We start from the raw sequence: 23,987 nt of genomic DNA, 5'->3' as shown, positions 1-23,987 counted from the left end.
AACCTTGTCAATCAAGTGGTGCACAGTTTGTCTGAGTCGAGCGGTCGGTGGTGTTTTTCGCTTAAGCGTTCTGTTTTAATCAAGATACTATTGAATGATTAGGATAAGGAGAGAAATGAAAACCTTCACTGTATTGTGCTTCTCGCTTTGCCTTGTGGAAGGTAGTAAAGCAATCTCGACATGTTTTAAAGATTGAGTCCCTCTTCTTTTGAACTAAGTAAAGTAAAGTCCAGACACAGAGTAAGGTTTGGAGGAGGGTCTGATTTATATTCATCCATCCTTATTTCGTAATCTCAAATGTGTTGAACGATGGCAAACCTGGACTACCACTAGTCCTACTTTACGCTGCGCAATAGTCAGTGAACTGCGCAATAGTCAGTAGGACTGTTCAACGGATGTCTACAGAACCTTTTGTTTTGGTTTCTCAACGCTCTGCTTGAATATGGTGTGATTTCTTGAAAAACTGAGTTAGTTACCACAATTTTCTGCAAATCTGTGTTAAAAACTTGCCTTAAACTGCAATTCATTCCGATGGCGCTCGGATGGGGCCTTGTCTCATAATAAATTCTGAGCAAGTTCATTTTCATATTGTTCGTGATACTTTTGCTTTCTCATGGCGAGTGTCTGATTTCGAAAGTAAAGTCATTTTCCTTCTTTAATTTTCTCTCCATAATAAATTATAAGTTTACCGTTCGTAGGTTTTTTTAGTTTCTGCAACGATAACCTTAGGCTCGGTAGAAAGAAGACAAAGAAAACACAACTTAAATTACATTGGAAGTGAATACGATCTCTTTTTTTTTTCATAAGAATTTTTTTTCTCGGCCGAGACTGAATATTCTTATTTTTATGCCGGTTTTAGGCGAAAGATATTCTTGAAAATATTCTTAGATTATAGCGTATGGCATATCAGTTTTCGAATGTATTTGGTGTCTGAAAGGCGTTAAACTAATTTTGGACGTACGGAGCCAGCCTGCAGGCATTACAGCCTGATATCACACACATATGCAGACATGTTATTAGCATCGAACATACGGCTAGTGTTGTGTTTGTTGCTTTTTGTCTAGTTTTGTCGTTCACAGAAAAAAAGAATTCTATACGGTTTAGTTAAAAACATATAATTGAATTGTATTAACATGAACAAATTTTTCACGAGTAAAATTATATTCTTTTCAAAATCTCAGCCTCGGGTTAATTCTTAAAATATTCTTCAAATTTTGCAAATGTCGGCCTCGAAATCCCTCTAAAACATATTTTTATAAACGAAAAAGAAAGAGTGCATATGAAAGATCGTGAATTCTAAATTCAAAGGAGAGAGAGAATGACAGAATGATGATAGTAGTTATAAACACAACTTAAACAGTAGTGAAAAAATGCCAGAAAAAATTCCTGTATAACTGCTTTTAAAAGTTGTGTACATAACTGCTATGATCATTAAGACTTAACATTAAATTACGTTGCCCTGCATGGGCCATAACACGCGACATTTAGGCGCATAATCAATTGAATCTGCTAATAAGCACGGTCCATTTCAGAGAGTAAAACCCCCAAGGCCAGGACAAACGGCGGCACGCAACATATCAACGGAGCATACCTTTGCCAGCCTTTTGCACCACTGAACCAACATCTAGCAACGTGTTCCAACTTGGGAAACGATTTAACGATGTCCATGTACGCAACAATATTTGCAACATGTTGCCTGCGTTTGTCTGGGCCGTAGCGGCCATCGTGAAGTCCACAATGGTAATTAATGAACGCTGGGCTGATAACAATGTCCAAGGGAAAACAAAAAACACCGTATTGACATCTTTTAAATAAAGCTAGCGTAATGTGCCGAACGTAACGACCCTCGCTAAGGTTGGCACGTAAAAGATTCTCTAAGTGCTGGACTATCTGTTTCTAAGACTTTTCGAATGGGAATCTGTTGTTAGTTACTATTCAGTTGTTAGTATAGTCCTGGACATATGTTAACGTAAACCCTAAACTCGTTAGAAAGAATACAAACAAAACACTCATTTGTTTACATTACAAGTGAATATGTCAAACTTGTTCAGTCTTAAACAGTGTTAAACTACGGAGAAAGATATAATAACATGGATGATAATTTACACAAATAAAGCAGTAGTAAAAATAAAGTCCGAAAAAAATTCATGTACACAATTGCTTTAGTCGTCTAGATAGACCACCCATGCCTTTATAATTAATTACATTGCTGTTCGTGGGCTATAACACACGACATCTGGGCGCACAATTAATTGAATTTGCTAATAAGCACGATACATTTAAGCCACTTTGTCCCAAGGGTTACTTGCATATTATTTGGCCTATTGTTATGTTGACAATGAGTACTGCTGACAAGACATCCACAAGCTGAAAAGACTTCGTTGAAAACGGAAACGCCAGCAAAAATACAAACAATGTAAAGAATGTAGAATATGTCACTCCCATCCAGACAATACAAACAGGAAATAGAATTCGTGATCATCTTTTTGAAAAACACTTTCCTTACAACTATCTCTGCTTTCTCACGAAATGTTCTTGTACAAGACAGTAGTGTGTTCAAATAACTCGGTTCTTCTCGGCAAACAAGAAAACATTTTAGAGATTCCGGGTGTATATTGGTCACGCTTTGCTTCGTACGAACAACAAGTTGTCAATCAAGCGGTGCACAGTTTGTGTGAGTGGAGCAGCCGGTGGTGTTTTTAGCACAAGCGTTGCGTTTTAATCAAGATACTATTGAATGACTAGGATAACGAGAGAAATGAAAACCGTCATTGTATTGTGCTTCTCGCTTTGCCTTGTGAGAGGTAGTAAAGGTATGTCATACTTTTAGCGTTACTTTTAAGGCGTCTAATTTTGCATTCTTGAAGTGTTGTGTTATGCAATCTCGACATGTTTTAAAGATTAAATCCCTCTTCTTTTGAAGTAAGTGAAGTAAAGTCCAGTCACAGAGTAAGGTTTGGAGGAATGTTTGATTTAAATTCATCCATCCTTATTTTGTGACTTCAAATGTGTTAAACGATGACAAACCTAAACTACCCTTTGTTCTACGTTATGCTTCGCAAGAGTGAGTGAACCTCCCGGCCGAGATTATTCAACGTGTGCCTAAAGAAACATCTGTATTGGTTTTTCAACGCTTTCCTTTCATATTGAGTGATTAATTGCAAAACTGAGTGAGGTTACCACAACTTTCTGGAAATCTGTTTCAAAACTTAGGTTAAACTGCAATTCAGTACAATGATCCGCGATGGGACCTTGTCTCGCAATAAATTCTGAGCTTCATTTTCATATTGTTCGTGATACTCTTTCTTTCTCATAACTGGTGTCTGATTTCGAAAGTTTAATCATTTTCTTCAATATTTTTCTCATAATAAACCTGTAAGTTTACCGTAGTGCTTGTTTAGTTTCCGCAACGATGGCGAAAACATGACCTTAAGACTCAGTCGAAAGAACCATCAATTTTTATCATCAATTATTATTATTATTATTATTATTATGACTCGCATATTTACAATTTTCACAGAAATAGATATACAGATTAAGTTAAAAATGCTTGATAATAGTAACAGCGCGAACCCACAGGTAGCCTGGGCTAATCTAGGCGGGCCACATCTATATTTATATTAAAATAAATAAATAAATAAATAAATAAATAAATAAAAAATAAGATTAGATGAGAACACAAAGAAAAAACAACTTTGATTACATTGTAAATGAATACATCAAGGTTGTCAAATCTTAAACTGCGGAGAAAAATATAATGACATGGATGATAATGTACACAACTAAAACAGTAGTGAAAATAACGTCCGAAAAAAATTCATGTACACATTTGCTTTAGTCGTGTAGATAGACCATCCATGCCTTTATATTTAATTACGTTGCCGTTCATGGGCTATAACACACGACATCTAGGCGCATAATTAATTGAATTTGCTAATACGCACGATGCATTTAAGATAGTAAAACCCCTCAAGACCAGCACAAACGCATGCAACATATCAACACAACATACTGTCGTCGCCCTGTCGGTCCCTGTTGCACCAACGAAGATTTTGCTTAAGGTATCAGTAAGGGGAAAATTTGCCATTTTGCATAACTTTACTCTTTTAAGCGATTGGATAAACTTAAGGTAATCTTTAAAAAAAAAACTCCACAAAAAAATATTAAATCTGCCGCTAGTTATTGCACGGAAAAATTTTTTTGCATATTAATTTCTTAATTGAGAGTTGACAAGTTCTGTCAAATGAATTAATTATCGAGGCAAGAAGTCACATGGCATCAAGATCATGCTGAGTTGACACGTGATTCGCGTGCCATAATCAGTGCCGGATGACTTCGAAGAAGAAAGAGCGATCTTGCCCATTTTCATCGGCTAAAAGAAGGCCAAAGAAAGCGAAAAACACTTGCGACAAAGAGTGGGCTGCTAAATTAGCGGAAAGCGACAAAGGGTCATTTTACAATCGAGAAAAATTGCTGGATGAACTCGACAACGATCGCGATCACGAAGCCAGCGAGCAAGCCGAAATGAGCGCAAGCCGCGCTAAAATACTGTTGCAAGAAACTGTCGAAGCAGAGGAGATTGACGAAGAGAAGTGGACGAAGTTGAAAGGCAGATCGATTGTACAAAATTAGAATCAGCAGTGCAACATTTTTTTTTTCTTACCCAGCTATCGTCATTTCTTCCAGCATCTTTGCCTTTGCATCAACATCAGTCGATGAAGTCCCGTTTACGACGTCCGCTCCAGCGTTTCCCTTTGTGTGCTTGCATTTTCTCGGGGACCTTCTACGGGCCTTCAGCATGTTAACTGACATGTTCATAATTTTAAAGATTAGTCAACCGATACGTAAAATTTCGAACGCTAATATAGTAAATCAAAAGATATTTTCACTTTCACTAACTTTGGAATTCTGACTTCACACATGAAAAAGCGATTTATTCACTGGTGAATAATTTGCCGCGCGCCGTCACGGAAATTGTACCTGTTCCATGTTAACTGTCACAGTCCTATTGTTATACAGAAAGTTGATTCCTCTGCAGTGTCTCCCTTGGTGTGATAATCTCATAACACTTGGATGCCGCCAAATTTTATTTTTTCTCTGTTTATCGAAAGTAAAAAATAGGCGAGTTGTACGTGCATTTCGAGTTCCAGGTCGGCAGCCCCTGGACCAAATTGGCTGAAATTCGGAGAGAATGTAGTCAGAACGATCGCCGACAAAACCATGTCTGCGAATTCTGATTATTCTTTTCATTAAAAAGTTATGCCTTTTTTTCGCGGGCAGTCCTATTTTTTCCCTTTTTCTAACTTTATCCCCTTGTAAAATAATAACAAACGCATGTGCCAAAAATCTGAGACACGGTTTTCGAGGTCAATGTGTGAAGAAACGAACGCCATGTTAAGCGTTTTCTCCGACCTACATTTAGCGAGCGTATACCTTGATTTATGGGTTCGTGAAGCTTTGTAAACATATTCACATTTTCGAAACATGGTAAATTTTTACCATTTTAAACAGGTCGGGTCATAATCTGTAGTTATCAAGCTAATCTGTAGTTATCAAGTTGTATGGGTTTTGTTAAAACCACAAACGCTAGAGCGGACCGCGCGCGGATGGTCAAATGGGTTATACTGATACCTTAATATGACAATTAAAGAGGACAAACAGGCATGTAAAAGATGTACACAACAATGTCTGCCCTATGTTTCCTGCGTTTACCTGGGCTTTAGCGGCAATTGAGAAGTCCACAATAGCAATTTAATAAACGTTGGTAAAAATTTCTTAGAGAAAAAAAAAAAGAACATTCTATTTAAATCTATCGTAAAGTGCCGAACGTAACGACCCTCGTAAAAGTTGGCATGTTTAAGATTCCCGATATTTTAACGTAGCGTGGTGCTGCCCCACAGTTTCTCCTCTATTGGTAAGACGCAGTGTAACTCATCCCCGTTAAAGTTACCTTTCGTTTATAGAAAAGACAATTTCTGATTTACCTTGTGCTTCTATTTCAAACGACAAGTTCTCGTGCAAGACCTTTCAAATGAGTTTGATTTGCATGCAAATGAACCTGTAGGCTAAACACATTTTCATATGAATGGTTTCGCACGAAGACTTGTCTTGACACAGAGGCACAAGGCAACTCGTGAATGACTTATTGTGAGTGTTTTAGGGGCGGGGGAAGGGGGAAGAGGGGGAGAAGTTGTGAAACCGGGATTGAGAGCAGAGGAGAATTTGTGCTGTGGTGCATATTCTAGATTTTGAGGCAGTAGGCTTGACAAAAGTGGATATATTTTTTTTATACACTGTCGATCAACCAGTCAGATCTAAGCCGTTTTGTCTCAAGGGTTAGTTACATATTATTTGCCCTATTGTTATGTTGACAAACAGTATTGCTGACAAGATATCTACAAGCAGAAAAGACTTCGTTGAAAAGGGAACGCTAGCAAAGATACAAACAATGTAAACAATGTAGAATATGTCACTCTCATCCAGATAATACAAACAGGAAATAGAATTCGTGATCATCTTTATTGAAAAGCACAGCGCCACTTTCCTTACAACTACCACTGCTTTTTCACGAAAAGTTCTTGTACAAGACAATGGTGTGTTCAAATAACTCAGTTCTTCAAGGCAAACAAGAAAGCATTTTAGAGATTCCAGGTGTATATTGGTCACGCTTTAGTAGCTTCGCACAAACAAGTTGTCAATTAAGCGGTGCACAGATTGTCTGAGTCGAGCGGTCGGTGGTGTTTTTTAGCACAAGCGTTGTGCTTTATTCAAAATACTATTGAATGCTTAGGATAAGGAGAGAAATGAAAACCTTCATTGCACTATGCTTCTCACTTTGCCTTGTGGGAAGTTGTAAAGGTATGTCATACTTTTAGCTTTACTTTTAAGGCATCTAATTTTGCATGGTTGAAGTGCCGTGTTATTCAATCTCGAGATGTTCCAAAGATTGAATCTCTTTCCTTCTGAACTCTGTTCAGACACAGAGTAAGGTTTGGAGGAAGCTGTGATTGAAATTCATCCGTCCTTATTTTGTAATGTTGAATGTGTCAAACGATGACAAACCTAAACTACCATTTGTCCTACGCTATGCTACGCAAGAGTGAGTGAGCCTGTCAGCATACTGTTCAACGTGCGTCTCAAGAAACATCTGCTTTGGTTTTTCAATACTTCTCTTTCATATGCAAAACTGAACTAGTTTTCCACAACTTTCTGCAAATCTGTTTCAAAACTTAGGTTAAACTGCAATTTAGTCCAGTGGTACGCGATGGGGCCTTGTCTGGTAATAAATTCTGAGGTTTATTTTCATATTGTTCGTGATACTTTTGCTTTCTTATAACCAGTGTCTGATTTCGAAAGTTTAATCATTTTTCTTGAATATTTTCCCCATAATAAACGTATAAGTTTACCGTACGTGCGTGTTTAGTTTCCGCAACGATAGCGAAAACGTGACCTTAAGACTCGAAAGAACACAAAGGAAAAACAACTTTAATTACATTGCAAATGAATATATCAAGGTTGTTAAATCTTAAACTACGGAGAAGGATATAATGACATGACTGATAATGTGAAGGTGAATTAATCAACATGACACGAGCGTGGGACAAAGAAAAATTCTGAGTCCCCGACAGGAATCGAACCCATGACCTCCCGAACACCGGGCGGGCGCTCTATCCACTGAGCTACGAGAACTCATGGAGAGCAAGATCATTTAACTGAGTTCATATATGATAGGTGTCCTGCATACTGCTAGGATCAACGCTATCGAATTCATCGGGAGGTCATGGGTTCGATTCCTGTCAGGGACTCAGATTTTTTCTTTGTCCCACGCTCGTGTCATGTTGATTAATTCACCTTCACATTTCATTACCGAGCTTAAAATTCACCATCTTTATTAACTTATGACTGATAATGTACGCAACTAAAACAGTAGTGAAAATAACGCCCGACAAAAACTCATGTACTCACTTGCTTTAGCCGTGAAGATAGATCATTCATGCCTTTATATTTAATTATGTTGCCGTTCATGGGCTATAACACACGACATCCGGGTGCATAATTAATTGAATTTGCTAATAACTGAGCATGGTACATTTCAGAGACTAAAACCCTCAAGGTCATATGGCAAACGCACTCAACATATCAATGCGACATACCTTTACCACCCTGTTGCACCATCCAACATCGTGGAACACATTCCAACTTGGGCAAGCATTTGCAAGACGTATGCAACAACTGCACTAAGTTGCCTGCGTTTGTCTGCGCCTTAGTGGCCATTGTGACGTCCACAATGGCAGTTTAATAAACGCTGGTAAAAATATCTTAGATAAAAACGGAACATTCTATTGACAAGCTATCGTAAAGTGCAGAACTTAACGATCCTGGTTATAGCTTTGGGTTTTACCTCTTGCAGGCCCTTTCCAGCTTCCATGCTTTCGCGGGCAAACGATTAATTTTCTGCATTTTAATACAGTCGAAGCTCTCGCAAACGACCACCTCGGAAATTCAAGATAGTGGTCGTAACTAGAGTTAGTCGCTTACAAGAATGAACTCTCGAAAGCAACTGCACGGTAAAACAACAGTGGGTGGTGGCCTACTAGAGCTTCAGAAACTCATTAATGATTCATACAATAATAATAATAATAATAATGTTTAATGAGTGTCTTTATGATATAGACACGACTTAACTTTACGTTCAATTATTACCTTGTCAAGAACCATTAGAACAGTGTGCAGTTTTATTAAAATGTTGGCAAAATTTATTTAATTTTGCTTTAATCTACGTAATGTTCTTCTTTCAAATCAAGCCGACGTCAGTAACTTGATTGCTATATTACAATCTTGTTATATGTTCAGGATAATCGTTCCTGTTTTAGTTTACAAAAGCTTTTGCAACTCCGTATATATTTATGGTTATGCAAATAAACCTAGCTGTTGTTGATTTATATGTAAAAGCCACTGGGTGGCCGCTTACAAGAGTTTAAAAACAAGGGAAAAGTCTAGTTGGATATTTCCAAAAGTGGTCGCAGTCGCTTACGAGAGCTTTTCATTACAAAGTGTAAGTTACAAGTCAAGCGGGGTTTCACAAAGGTGGTCGTAGTTAATAAGTACTTAATGACTGGCCCCAAGGCAAACAGTGAGTTTTTGTTTCCCCGACACCCTCAATGTTCCCCTTGGCAAAGCCGAGGGGAACATTGAGATCGAAGGGAAACAAAACTCACTGTTTCCCGCGGGACCAGTCATTAACTGTTTTGTTATACCTCCCAACGCAATATTGAAACGCGATATTATACAACCCAATTAAAACGCGCTTTGTCAAATTCGATATTGTAACACTTCCTCATAGTGTGTCACTTAAATCAAGAGCGTTAATCCCTACCCCAGCCATAATCCGGGACTTTCATGCAAGGCTGGCTCCGTAAACTGGGTGTAAAAATTGAACAGTTCTGAGTGAGGCAGACCGTGCTCAAGAAAACGTATTGAACAATGTCAGCAATCCAAGCTAAGCGCTTTTGTCATTTTCACTCATCACTCATTTTGTTCTAGTTATTTGTCACTAATGTTCGTTAAGAAATGCAGTTTTGTCGTTACTGTAGTCAACTGATGTGTCCTTACTTACAGTGGATGGGTGTAACAATTACACAGTCCTGAGTGAAGCAGACCGCGCTCAAGGACAAATAGTTATCAGCAATTATAGATGCGATAGGGATGAGCTGGTACCAGGCTGGTATCGTTTCCAAGGCGCTGCCGGAAATCAGATGGCGGACAAATGTGTTCCCACGAATTACTGCGGTACTCAGCATCCAGGATGGCTCAATGGCACACACCCGACAGTTGCTGAAGGTGTGGTCACTCGTAAAGTCTGTTATGATTCCTGGGATTATAACCGGTACGGGTCAACCAACTGCTGTTACTGGAGTAGCAACATAAGAGTCAGGAACTGTGGGGCTTTCTTCGTGTATGAGTTACAAAAGCCGCCTTATTGCCCTTTTCGTTACTGTGGCAACGCTAGTGGTGCAGGTAATTTGCCTTGTTTGCCTTTTTGAGTGTGTCCGTCAACAATCAATCATCAAGCAATCATCATCATCAATCATCAAATAAAGTTTAAAAACATTCTCCAGAGGTAGTTCAGTGCCATCTTAACTTTGCCAGCGTAAGGTGGCTCTGAACGCCTGCGGATGACAATAAAGCTGTATCTTATTAATCTGATCGCAACTCGTATTGGTATTACGTAACATGTGTGTCTAGAGAAACTTCCATGTTACGCAATTCTTAGCCTACCTTAAATTTAGCCGGTTAGCTAATACTGTCGACCAGTTTTCACCGGAAAAAGAGATATTTTGAGTTGTCTATTCGATGAATGGACAATTTTATTCGCAGTTCCACTAACCTAACCAACCACGATTGCCGCTACCGGTTGTTTGAAAAGATTTATGCCTGATGGTATTGATCAACACGCCAACTAATAGCCAATAAACATTAATTCCAGTACACACTACTCGCGAGAGTAAGCACGGTACGGTACAAAGCACGTCTCATCACAATGTTACGAGTATCGTTGAACAGCAGGGTTGTTTCCAGACAGAACTCAGGATTTCGCTGGTAACAGCAACAAATTAATTTATTTCCGTTAGGTAACTTCGTGAATTTACAGCACTAAGCTTCTTCAAATTTGAATCAATCTCTCTCACACAAGAAACGCTCGCTCTAATATACATGAGGCTTAAAGTTCTAGAAATTTCTATTTGAAACTAAACTAAGCAGTTTGACACAGTTTCTAATCTGAGTAATTACATAAGGATCACAATGTTCTGGAATGTTCTTATACAAATTGGTCACGCCTGAATGACTTCCGGTTCTAGATTGTTCTAGAAATTGACTTAGACAATTTTTCGTAACACACAATATAGCCAAAGCTCAGAAAATGTAAAGCGTACAGGACCTCTATATTTCTCAACACACGCGAAAGAAACTGCCAGCGAAGCCAGCGCGAGGCAATCATTTCATTCAATACCTATTACATAGTTAATCAATTAAAACACCTCATTGTAAACATTGATTGTGGAGAATAAATCAATAATCAAAAAAAAATTCTAGTGATACTAGGATGGGGCTTTGCTTCATAATAAATTCTGAGATTCATTGTTTTTGACGTCGGTTACCGTTCACGTGACCGTGATGCACGCGTATTATTATTCTTCTTTGTAGAGAAGTGAGATTTTAGTGGCTAAACAAGAAGTCTAAGTTAAAAATGATACAATTCTTTTTTACGTACAGTAAACTTAGAAAATGCTCTTCATGCAAAATAATGCGCATCATTTTCACTTTGGGGGAACATGCTAATGAGCAGAATGAAATATCAATCTATTTTTTTATACTGTTTTCAAGAAATTTATTTGACATGCTCAACGAACGAAATTTAATTTTACTGGAGTTCAATGCCTGCGAGATTTCTTTCGATCAAGTCAGGATTCAAGCCAAGAGTGAATCGTTTTGTAGAGAGGCTCCATCCTATACGGGCGAGACATTTATAAGTACACTTACTTATTTGGAAGGAAGGGCAAATTCAAATTATTTTAAGGCATTATAACGCATTATGTTCCAATTCATAGTGTGTCACGGCCTTAATTCCAAGAGCGTCAATCCCTGCTCCGGGAAAAGTCCGGGAATTTGATGCAAGGCTGGCTCTGTAAACTGGGTGTAAAAACCACACAGTTCTGAGCGAAGCAGACAGTGTTCAGAAAAAAGGTATTGACCAATGTCAACAATCCAAGATGATCGCTTTTGTCATTTTCACTCATGACTCATTTTGTTTTAGTTATTTGTCACTACAGTTCAGTTAAGAAATGCAATTTTCTCCTTTACTGTTGTCAGCTGATCGATGTGTCCTTATTTACAGTAGATGGATGTAAAAATTACACAATCCTGAGTGAAGGAGACCGCGCTCAAGGACAAATAGTGATCAACACCAGCAGTTATAGATGCGATAGGGATGACCTGGTACCAGGTTGGTATCGTTTCCAAGGAGCTGCTGGAGATCAGATGGCGGACAAATGTGTTCCCACGAATTACTGCGGTACTCAACATCCAGGTTGGCTTAATGACACACACCCGACAGTCGCTGAAGGTGTGGTCACTCGTAAAGTCTGTTATGATTCCTGGGATTATAACCGGTACGGGTCAACCAACTGCTGTTACTGGAGTAGCAACATAAGAGTCAGGAACTGTGGGGCTTTCTTCGTGTATGAGTTACAAAAGCCGCCTTATTGCCCTTTTCGTTACTGTGGCAACGCTAGTGGTGCAGGTAATTTGCCTTGTTTGCCTTTTTGAGTGTGTCCGTCAACAATCAATCATCAAGCAATCATCATCATCAATCATCAAATAAAGTTTAAAAACATTCTCCAGAGGTAGTTCAGTGCCATCTTAACTTTGCCAGCGTAAGGTGGCTGTGAACGCCTGCGGATGACAATAAAGCTGTATCTTATTAATCTGATCACAACTTGTATTGGTATTACGTAACATGTGTGTCTAGAGAAACTTCCATGTTACGCAATTCTTAGCCCACCTTAAGTTTAGCCGGTTACCTAATACTGTTGACTAGTTTTCACCGAAAAAAGAGAAATTTTGAGTTATCTATTCGATGAATGGACAATTTTATTGCAGTTCCACTAACTTAACCAACCACGGTTGCCTCTACCGGTCGTTTGAAAAAATTTATGGATTATGGTATTGATCAACACGCCAACTAATAGCCAATAAAAATTAATTCCAGTACACACTACTCGCGAGAGTACGCACGGTACGATACGAAGCACGTCACCTCACAATATAGCCGAAGCTCAGAAAATGTAAAGCGTACAGAACCTCTCTATTTCTCAACACACGCGAAAGAAAAACTGCCTGCGAAGCCAGCGCGAGGCAATCATTTCATTCAATATTTATTACATAGTTACTCAATTAAAACACCTCATTGTAAACATTGATTCCGGAGAATAAACAAATAATCAAAAAAATTCTAGTGATAGCAGGATGGGGCTTTGCCTCATAAGAAATTTTGAGATTCATTTGTTTTTTACGTCGGTTACCGTTCACGTGACCGAGATGCACGCCTGTTATTATTCTTCTTTGTAGAGAAGTGAGAATTTAGTGGCTAAACAAGAGGTCTAAGTTAAAAGGGATACAATTTTTTTTTACGTACAGTAAACTTAGAAAATTTGCTTCATGCAAAATAATGCGCATCATTTTTACTTTAGGGGAACATGCTAATGAGCAGAGTGAAATATCAATCTAACATTTTATACTCTTTTCAAGAAATTTATTTGACATGCCCCACGAACGAAATTTAATTTTACTGGAGTTCAATGGCTGCGAGATTTCTTTCGATCAAGTCAGGATTCAAGCCAAGAGTGGATCGTTTTGTAGAGAGGCTCGATCCTATACGGGCGAGACATTTATAAGTACACTTACTTATTTAAAAGGGAAGGCAAATTCAAATTATTTTAAAGCATTATAACGCATTATGTTCAAATTCATGGTGTGTCACTTAATTCCAAGAGCGTCAGTTCCTGCTCCGGGCATAGTCCGGAAATTTGATGCAAGGCTGGCTCTGTAAACTGGGTGTAAAAACCACACAGTTCTGAGTGAAGCAGACCGTGTTCAAAAAAACAAAGGTATTAAACGACCTCAACAATCCAAGATGATCGCTTTTGTCATTTTCACTCATGACTCATTTTGTTTTAGTTATTTGTCACTACAGTTCAATTAAGAAATACAGTTTTGTCGTTTACTGTAGTCAACTGATGTGTCCTTATTTACAGTAGATGGATGTAAAAATTACACAGTCCTGAGTGAAGCAGACCGCGCCCAAGGACAAATAGTGATCAACACCAGCAGTTATAGATGCGATAGGGATGACCTGGTTCCAGGTTGGTATCGTTTCCAGGGAGCTGCCGGAGATCAGATGGCGGACAAATGTGTTCCCACGAATTACTGTGGTACTCAACATCCAGGTTGGCTTAATGACACACACCCGACAGTCGCTGAAGGTGTGGTCACTCGTAAAGTCTGTTATGATTACTGGAATTCTCACTGGTACGGGTCAACCAACTGCTGTTACTTGAGTAACAATATAAGAGTCAGGAACTGTGGAGCTTTCTTCGTGTATGAGTTACAAAAGCCGCCTTATTGCCATCTTCGTTACTGTGGTAACGCCAGTAGCGCAGGTAATTTGCCTTGTTTGCCTTTTTAAGTGTGTCCGTCAACAATCAATCATGAAGCAATCATCATCATTATTCATCAAACAAAGTTGAAAAACATTCTCCAGTTAACAAATGGTAAACGCCATAGCGTGTACTATTGAGTTATGGATGCACGCGGGAGGTTGCTAAGCACGAAAGAAGCGTAAGAGTCGCACTCGGCTATCGCCTCGTGCGACTCTAGCTTCTTGAGTGCTTAGCAAACCTCCCAAGTGCATCCATAACTCAATAGTACACGCTATGGCGTTTACCATTTGTGTTATAACATAACATTGAGACATTGGAACAACAGAAGTCCCTTTATTGAGCTACATCAATAAAAAATGTTCGTGTAGTCTTACATGACAAGAAAAACAAGCGCGCGAAAATTCATTCATGATAACCGACTGCACACCAGTAACTCAATAAAGTTTCATCTTCACACAACTGTGAAGACAGTTTCGCATTTCTGGGAGAAGGACGTCGGCCATTACTTTGGAAACAATGTCTGTCAAAAGATTTGCTTTGTAAACATTAGCACACACGTCAGCAGCATACGCCCATGGGCAAATAGTAGATGCTAAATTAACCAATCAGAGCGCGCGCTTTGCTTTAGTTATGTTATAAAGGTAGTTCAGTGCCATCTTAACTTTTCCAGTGTAAGGTGGCTCTGAACGCCTGCGGATGACAATAAAGCTGTATCTTATTAATCTGATCACAACTCGAATTGGTATTACGTAACATGTGTGTCTAGAGAAACTTCGATGTTACGCAATTCTTAGCGTATTTGAAGAAATATCAGAATCATTTCTATCCTCTACTTCTTTATCATTAACAACCGACAAATATCTGCCTTCATTATTACTACGAAAAAAGAAACTTTTCCCTTTTTATTCACTCTCTCAACCCCAGCAGTGGTTTCCGTAACAATTTGGCGCAAAACATGGCTTTCTTGTAAGAAAGCGAAAATTGTTTCTGTTTCAGGCTCTCAATTGTCGTTGCATTGAGACAATAATGACCAAATGCAAATTAATAAACTCCGACACCGAAAAACACACTACAATAACTAGCTGGGTTAAGTTCAAATCCCTGGAGCTTAGCGTGTTTGCTTTAGAGGTTCGGGAAAGCCTGCCTGCAAACATGGTGACCCATCAGGCCGACATTCATCTCCACTTTATTAGACTACAATTATCTATAGATCTTCCTTTAAAATAAGAATAATTGTGGGCAACACGCAGCAAATACTAATGATTTTGTAAAACTGAGTTTATTAATTGACCGGTTTCGTCTGCTGTTGAGATTTCGTCACGATCAAACTACAACTGAGATACAAAGATGGAACATATTTTATACTAAATATTGGCAGTACAAAGTACGCTCCTACATGTTCTCCGTGTTTCTATCGAGTTATAGAAACAGTCGTAAAAGTTTGGGAGAACTCGAAAAAACTGTGGAAACACTGCGCCTCGTGTTCCCACAACATTTCTCGTTCTGCACTTTTTCCCCCAAACTTCCACTCGTGTTTCTATAACTCGATAGAAACACGGTACATAATTTTTATTCCGTATATCGATGAATGTTTACAACTACCTTAAGTTTAACCCGTTACTTAATACTGTCGACTTGTTTTCACCGGAAAAAAAAAATTGAGTTGGCTATTCGATGAATGGACAATTTTATTCGCAGTTCCACTAACCTAACCAACCACGATTGCCGCTACCGGTCGTTTGAAAAGATTTATGCCTGATGGTATTGATCAACACGCCAACTAATAGCCAATAAACATTACTTCCAGTATACACTACTCGCGATAATACGCACGGTACGATACGAAGCACGTCTCATCACAATATAGCCGAAGCTCCAAAAATGTAAAGCGTACAGAGCCTCTCTATTTCTCAACACACGCGGAAGAAAAACTGCCTGCGAAGCCAGCGCGAGGCAATCATTTCATTCAATACTTATTACATAGTTACTCAATTAAAACACCTCATTGTAAACATTGATTGTGGAGAATAAATCAATAATCAAAAAAATTCTAGTGATACTAGGGTGGGGCTTTGCCTCATAATAAATTCTGAGATTCATTTATTTTGACGTCGGTTACCGTTCACGTGACCGTGATGCACGCGTATTATTATTATTCTTTGTAGAGAAGTGAGAATTTAGTGGCTAAACAAGAAATCCAGGTTAAAAATGATACAATTTTTTTTTACGTACAGTAAACTTAGAAAATTTGCTTCATGCAAAATAATGCGCATCATTTTCACTTTGGGGGAACATGCTAATGAGAAGACTGAAATATCAATCTAATATTTTATACTGTTTTCAAGAAATTTATTTGACATGCTCAACGAACGAAATTTAATTTTACTGGAGTTCAATGCCTGCGAGATTTCTTTCGATCAAGTCAGGATTCAAGCCAAGAGTGGATCGTTTTGTAGAGAGGCTCCATCCTATACGGGCGAGACATTTATAAGTACACTTACTTATTTAAAAGGGAGGGCAAATTCAAATTATTTTAAAGCATTATAACGCATTATATTCAAGTTCATGGTGTGTCTCTTAATTCCAAGAGTGTCAATCCCTGCTCCGGGCATAGTCCGGGAATTTGATGCAAGGCTGGCTCTGTAAACTGGGTGTAAAAACCACACAGTTCTGAGCGAAGCAGACAGTGTTCAAAAAAAAGGTATTGACCAATGTCAACAATCCAAGCTAAGCGCTTTTGTCATTTTCATTCATGACTCATTTTGTTTTAGTTATTTGTCACTACAGTTCAGTTAAGAAATGCAGTTTTGTCGTCTACTGTAGTAAACTGATGTGTCCTTATGTACAGTAGATGGATGTCAAAATTATACAATCCTGAGTGAAGCAGACCGCGCTCAAGGACAAATAGTGATCAACGCCAGCAGTTATAGATGCGATAGGGATGACCTGGTGCCAGGTTGGTATCGTTTCCAAGGAGCTGCCGGAATTCAGATGGCGGACAAATGTGTTCCCACGAATTACTGCGGTACTCGGTATCCAGGATGGCTCAATGGCACACACCCGACAGTTGCTGAAGGTGTGGTCACTCGTAAAGTCTGTTATCATTACTGGGCTTATTACTGGTACGGGTCAACCAACTGCTGTTACTGGAGTAACAATATAAGAGTCAGGAACTGTGGAGCTTTCTTCGTGTACGAGTTACAAAAGCCGCCTGGTTGCGATCTTCGTTACTGTGGTAACGCTAGTGGTGCAGGTAATTTGCCTTGTTTGCTTTTTTGAGTGTGTCCGTCAACAATCATTCATCAAGCAATCATCATCATCAATCATCAAACAAACTTTAAAAACATTCTGCAGAGGTAGTCCAGTGCCGTCTTAACTTTTCCAGTTTAAGGTGGCTCTGAGCGCCTGCGGATGACAATAAAGCTGTATCTTATTAATCTGATCACAACTCGTATTGGTATTACGTAGCACGTGTGTCTAGAGAAACTTCCATGTTACGCAATTCTTAGCGTATTGTAGAAACGTCAGAATCATTTTTATCCTCTAGTTCTTTATCATTAACAACCAACATATATCTGCCTTCATTATTACTACGAAGAAAGGTACTTTTCCCTTTTTATTCACTCTCTCAACCCCAGCAGCGGTTTCCGTAACAATTTGGCGCAAAACTTACCTTTCTTGCAAGAAAGCGAAAATTGTTTCTGTTCCAGGCTCTCAATTGTCATTGCATTGAGACAATAATGACCAAATGCAAATTAATAAACTCCGACACCGAAAAACACACTAGAATAACTAGCTGGGTTAAATTCAAATCCCTAGAGCTTAGCGTGTTTGCTTTAGAGATTCGGGAAATTCTGCCCGCAAACATAGTGGCCTGTCAGGCCGACATTCATCTCCGGTTTATAAGACTACAATTGTTTATAAATCTTTTTTTAAAATGAGAATACTTGTGGGCAGCACGCAGCAACAACTAATGCTTTTGTAAAACTGAGTTTATTAATCGACCGGTTTCGTCTGCTGATGAGATTTCGTCACGATCAAACTACAACTGAGATACCGAGATGGAACTTATTTTGTACTAAATATTGGCAGTACAAAGTACACTCCTACATGTTCTCCGTGTTTCTATCAATTTATAGAAACACTCGTGAAAGTTTGGGAGCACTCGAAAAAGCTGTGGAAACACTGCAGCTCGTGTTCCCACAACATTTCTCGTTCAGCACTTTTTCTCTCGAACTTCCACTCGTGTTTCTATAACTGGATAGAAACACGGTACATGCTTTCTATTTCTTAAATCGATGCATGTTTACAACTACTTTAAGTTTAGCCGGTTACTTAATACTGTCGACTTGTTTCCACCGGAAAAAGAGAAATTTTAATATGGCTATTCGATCAAAAAGACAATTTTATTGCAGTTCAACTAACCTAACCAACCACGATTGCCTCTACCGGTCGCTTGAAAAGGTTTATGACTGATGGCATTGATCAACACGCCAACTAATAGCCAATAAACGTTACTTCCAGTACACACTGCTCGCGAGACTGCGCACGGTACGGTAGGAAGCACGTCTCATCACAATCTAGCCAAAGCTCAGAAAATGTAAAGCGTACAGAACCTTTCTATTTCTCAACACACGCGAAAGAAAAACTGCCTGCGAAGCCAGCGCGAGGCAATCATTTCATTCAATACTTATTACATAGTTACTCAATTAAAACACCTCATTGTAAACATTGGTTTTGGAGAATAAACAAATAATCAAAAAAATTCTAGTGATACTAGGATGGGGCTTTGCCTCATACTAAATTTTGAGATTCATTTATTTTGACGTCGGTTACCGTTCACGTGACCGTGATACACGCGTATTATTATTATTCTTTGTAGAGAAGTGAGAATTTAGTGGCTAAACAAGAAGTCTAAGTTAAAGAGGATACAATTTTTTTTTACGTACAGTTAACTTAGAAAATTTGCTTCACGCAAAAATAATGCGCATCATTTTCACTTTGGTAGAACATCCTAATGAGCAGAGTGAAATATCAATCTAATATTTTATACTGTTTTCAAGAAATTTATTTGACATGCTCAACGAACGAAATTTAATTTTACTGGACTTCAATGCCTGCGAGATTTCTTTCGATCAAGTCAGGATTCAAGCCAAGAGTGGATCGTTTTGTAGAGAGGCTCCATCCTATACGGACGAGACATTTATAAGTACACTTACTTATTTAAAAGGAAGGGCAAATTCAAATTATTTTAAGGCATTATAACGCATTATGTTCAAATTCATGGTGTGTCATTTAATTCCAAGAGCGTCAATCCCTGCTCCGGGCATAGCCCGGGACTTTGATGCAAGGCCGGCTCTGTAAACTGGGTGTAAAAACCACACAGTTCTGAGCGAAGCAGACAGTGTTCAGAAAAAAGGTATTGACCAATGTCAACAATCCAACATGTTCGTTTTTCTCATTTTCACTCATGACTCATTTTGTTTTAGTTATTTGTCACTACAGTTCAGTTAAGAAATGCAGTTTTCTCCTTTACTGTTGTCAGCTGATCGATGTGTCCTTATTTACAGTAGATGGATGTAAAAATTACACAATCCTGAGTGAAGCAGACCGCGCTCAAGGACAAATAGTGATCAACGCCAGCAGTTATAGATGCGATAGGGATGACCTGGTACCAGGTTGGTATCGTTTCCAAGGAGCTGCCGGAGATCAGATGGCGGACAAATGTGTTCCCACGAATTACTGCGGTACTCAACATCCAGGTTGGCTTAATGACACACACCCGACAGTTGCTGAAGGTGTGGTCACTCGTAAAGTCTGTTATGATTCCTGGGATTATAACCGGTACGGGTCAACCAACTGCTGTTACTGGAGTAACAACATAAGAGTCAGGAACTGTGGGGCTTTCTTCGTGTATGAGTTACAAAAGCCGCCTTATTTCGATCTTCGTTACTGTGGTAACGCCAGTAGCGCAGGTAATTTGCCTTGTTTACTTTTTGAGTGTGTCCGTCAACAATCAATCATCAAGCAATCATCATCATCAATCATCAAACAAACTTTAAAAACATTCTGCAGAGGTAGTTCAGTGCCGTCTTAACTTTTCCAGTGTAAGGTGGCTGTGAACGCCTGCGGATGACAATAAAGCTGTATCTTATTAATCTGATCACAACTCGTATTGGTATTACGTAGCACGTGTGTCTAGAGAAACTTCCATGTTACGCAATTCTTAGCGTATTGTAGAAACATCAGAATCATTTCTATCCTCTAGTTCTTTATTATTAACAACCAACATATATCTGCCTTCATTATTACTACGAAGAAAGGTACTTTTCCCTTTTTATTCACTCTCTCAACCCCAGCAGCGGTTTCCGTAACAATTTGGCGCAAAACTTAGCTTTATTGTAAGAAGCGAAAGAGTTTCTGTTCCAGGCTCTCAATTGCCGTTGCATTGAGACAATAATGACCAAATGCAAATTAATAAACTCCGACACCGAAAAACACAGTAGAATAACTAGCTGGGTTAAATTTAAATCCCTAGAGCTTAGCGTGTTTGCTTTAGAGATTCGGGAAAGTCTGCCTTCAAACATGGTGGCCCATCAGGCCAACATTCATCTCCGGTTTATGAGACTACAATTGTTTATAAATCTTTTTTTTTTAATAAGAATACTTGTGGGCGACACGCAGCAACAACTAATGATTTTGTAAAACTGAGCTTATTAATCGACCGGTTTCGTCTACTGATGAGATTTCATGAGCTAAGATCAAACTACAACTGAGATACAAAGATGGAACTTATTTTATACTAAATATTGGTAGTACAAACTACGCTCCTACATGTTTTCTGTGTTTCTATCAAGTTATAGAAACACTCGTAAAAGTTTAGGAAATCTCGAAAAAGCTTTGGAAACACTGCGGCTCGTGTTCCCACAACATTTCTCGTTCTGCATTTTTTCTCCCAAACTTTTACTCGTGTTTCTATAGCACGATAGAAACACGGTACATGTTTTCTATTTCTTAAATCGATGAATGTTTACAACTACCTTAAGTTTAGCCGGTTACTTAATACTGTCGACTAGTTTTAACCGGAAAAAGAGAAATTTTGATTTGGCTATTCGATGAATGAATAATTTTACTCGCCGTTCCACTAACCTAACCAAGCACGATTGCCTCTACCGGTGGCTTGAAAAAATTTATGATATTTGAAAATTTATGGTATTGATCAACACGCCAACTAATAGCCAATAAAAATTAATTCCAGTACACACTACTCGCGAGAGTACGCATGGTACGGTACGAAGCACGTCTCATCACAATATAGCCGAAGCTCCGAAAATGTAAAACGTACAGAGCCTCTCTATTTCTCAACACACGCGAAAGAAAAACTGCCAGCGAAGCCAGCGCGAGGCAATCATTTCATTCAATACTTATTACATAGTTACTCAGCTGAAACACCTCATTGTAAACATTGATTGTGGAAAATAAATAAATAATAATACAAAATAAAAATAGAACTGTAACCAGGATAAGACATATTGGAATAAAAACGTTCTCTGGTTAAAAATATATTAAAAATATAAGCTTTCGGCTATCAGTCTATAGCCTTTAACAGATGAAAAATGTGGCGCGCAAGCGAAAATATATACGAATGGGGTGCGAAAAATTGAGAATGGAAACAAGCGTGAAAAAAGCTAGAAGATAAAAATGTAAATGAGGCCTGATTACAATAAAATCGAGTATTGCCTAGGCAACGGTTTTGAGTTGTTTTCCACGTCGACGGTTTTTGCTGTGTGCCAAGATTCTAGTGTTTTTCGAGCGCGGTAATCGCCTTTGTCAATGACACAAGCATTGTCGAAATCAATGGAGTGATTGTTTTGCCACGCATGGTTTGCAACATTAGAGCCATTTGAATAGTTCTTCAAGTTTCGTTGATGTTCCTTTTTTCGGGTTTGGAAGCATCTTCCGGTTTCTCCTATGTAATTCCAAGGGCAGTCTTTACATGGAATTTTGTAAACAACATTACATTGAAAATCTGAGGGTTGTCTGAACTTTGGTGACGGGAATTCTTGTTGAAGGGTTTTAAGTGGTTTGTTGACAACTCGGATATCATTTTTGCGGAGTAATCTTGTGAGGGGCTCGGTTAGGCCGCTGATGTAAGGGAGACATGAAAACCCTGGTACATATTAGATGGATCAGCCCATTTGAAGAACATAGAAACCAGTTCTTCTGGTGGAGGAACTGTAGATGGGGGTGGCTTCTTATTGAGAATGTTAGAAATAACAGCCGGTGGGTAACCATTAGCTTCTAACGCGGCCCTAACATGATTGGTTTCACGTGTTTTTCCTTCAAAGCTGCTAGGGAGGTTGGATGCCCGGAACAAGAGGGTCGAGGCCGTGCTGATTTTGTGTTCTTTTGCATGATGGGAAGAGAAATCCAAATAATGGTCAGTATGGGTTGGCTTCCGAAATATATCAATAAAGGCAACTCCATTTCTTCTGGAAACCAAGGTGTCTAAGAAGAGAATTTGGCCGTTGTTTTCAAGTTCGATTGTGAAAGAAATTTTGGGATCACAGGCGTTAAGAGTATCGTGGAAGGAAGAACCGGCGTCCTTCTTGATAATCACAAAGCTGTCGTCAACATATCGTTTCCAAACCCTTGGTGGGACTGGTGAGGCAAAGGTAAGGTAAGGTAAAGTCTGCATACGAGCCAACTGGCCCATCAGGCCGGAGCTTATCCCGGTTTCTGTAGCATGAAGCGACTAGGAGTATTTCTACTCCCCCCTGGATGGGATGCTAGTCCATCGCAGGGTTACCCCCAGCATTAAGTTCGCCGGTACCCATTTATACACCTGGGTGGAGAGAGGCACTGTCAGAGTAAAGTGTCTTGCCCAAGAACACAACACAATGTCCCCGGCCAGGGCTCGAACCCGGACCGCTCGATCCGGAGACGAGCGCACTAACCATGAGGCCACCGCGCCTGGGACTGGTGAGGTACTGATAGCTAAATCCTCGATCACTTCCATACAGAGGTTAGCAACAATGGGGCTAACTGGACTGCCCATTGCACAGCCGTGGATCTGTTTGTATATGCAGTTATTATAGACAAAATAATTGTTTGAAAGAGTGAAATCCAGTAGAGAAATGATGTCATCTGTGCTGAGAATTGTTCTGGATCGTAATGTGTTGTAGAAAGAAATGGAGTTGCCTTTATTGATATATTTCGGAAGCCAACCCATACTGACCATTATTTGGATTTCTCTTCCCATCATGCAAAAGAACACAAAATCAGCACGGCCTCGACCCTCTTGTTCCGGGCATCCAACCTCCCTAGCAGCTTTGAAGGAAAAAACACGTGAAACCAATCATGTTAGGGCCGCGTTAGAAGCTAATGGTTACCCACCGGCTGTTATTTCTAACATTCTCAATAAGAAGCCACCCCCATCTACAGTTCCTCCACCAGAAGAACTGGTTTCTATGTTCTTCAAATGGGCTGATCCATCTAATATGTACCAGGGTTTTGCATGTCTCCCTTACATCAGCGGCCTAACCGAGCCCCTCACAAGATTACTCCGCAAAAATGATATCCGAGTTGTCAACAAACCACTTAAAACCCTTCAACAAGAATTCCCGTCACCAAAGTTCAGACAACCCTCAGATTTTCAATGTAATGTTGTTTACAAAATTCCATGTAAAGACTGCCCTTGGAATTACATAGGAGAAACCGGAAGATGCTTCCAAACCCGAAAAAAGGAACATCAACGAAACTTGAAGA

General features: G+C 39.2%; 1 protein-coding gene across 1 annotated transcript in view; it reads left to right on the top strand.

Moving 5' to 3' along the window:
* The first annotated feature begins 2,467 nt into the window (after positions 1 to 2,467).
* Positions 2,468 to 23,987, top strand: part of LOC149096541 (uncharacterized) — a 62,116-nt gene continuing 40,596 nt past the window's right edge. The window contains exons 1-6 of the mRNA XM_089280916.1: positions 2,468 to 2,813; positions 9,619 to 10,017; positions 11,897 to 12,301; positions 13,815 to 14,219; positions 17,068 to 17,472; positions 19,790 to 20,304. Coding sequence (XP_089137042.1) covers positions 2,738 to 2,813; positions 9,619 to 10,017; positions 11,897 to 12,301; positions 13,815 to 14,219; positions 17,068 to 17,472; positions 19,790 to 20,304 — 2,205 coding nt within the window. The 5' untranslated portion in view covers positions 2,468 to 2,737. The remainder of the gene's footprint in view (positions 2,814 to 9,618; positions 10,018 to 11,896; positions 12,302 to 13,814; positions 14,220 to 17,067; positions 17,473 to 19,789; positions 20,305 to 23,987) is intronic.

This window comes from Orbicella faveolata, unplaced genomic scaffold (assembly GCF_042242905.1).
Source record: "Orbicella faveolata isolate gen_17 unplaced genomic scaffold, um_ofav_v1 contig_48, whole genome shotgun sequence".
In the NCBI taxonomy this organism is placed as follows: Eukaryota; Metazoa; Cnidaria; class Anthozoa; order Scleractinia; family Merulinidae; genus Orbicella; species Orbicella faveolata.
This window is presented reverse-complemented; position numbering and strand designations above follow the sequence as displayed.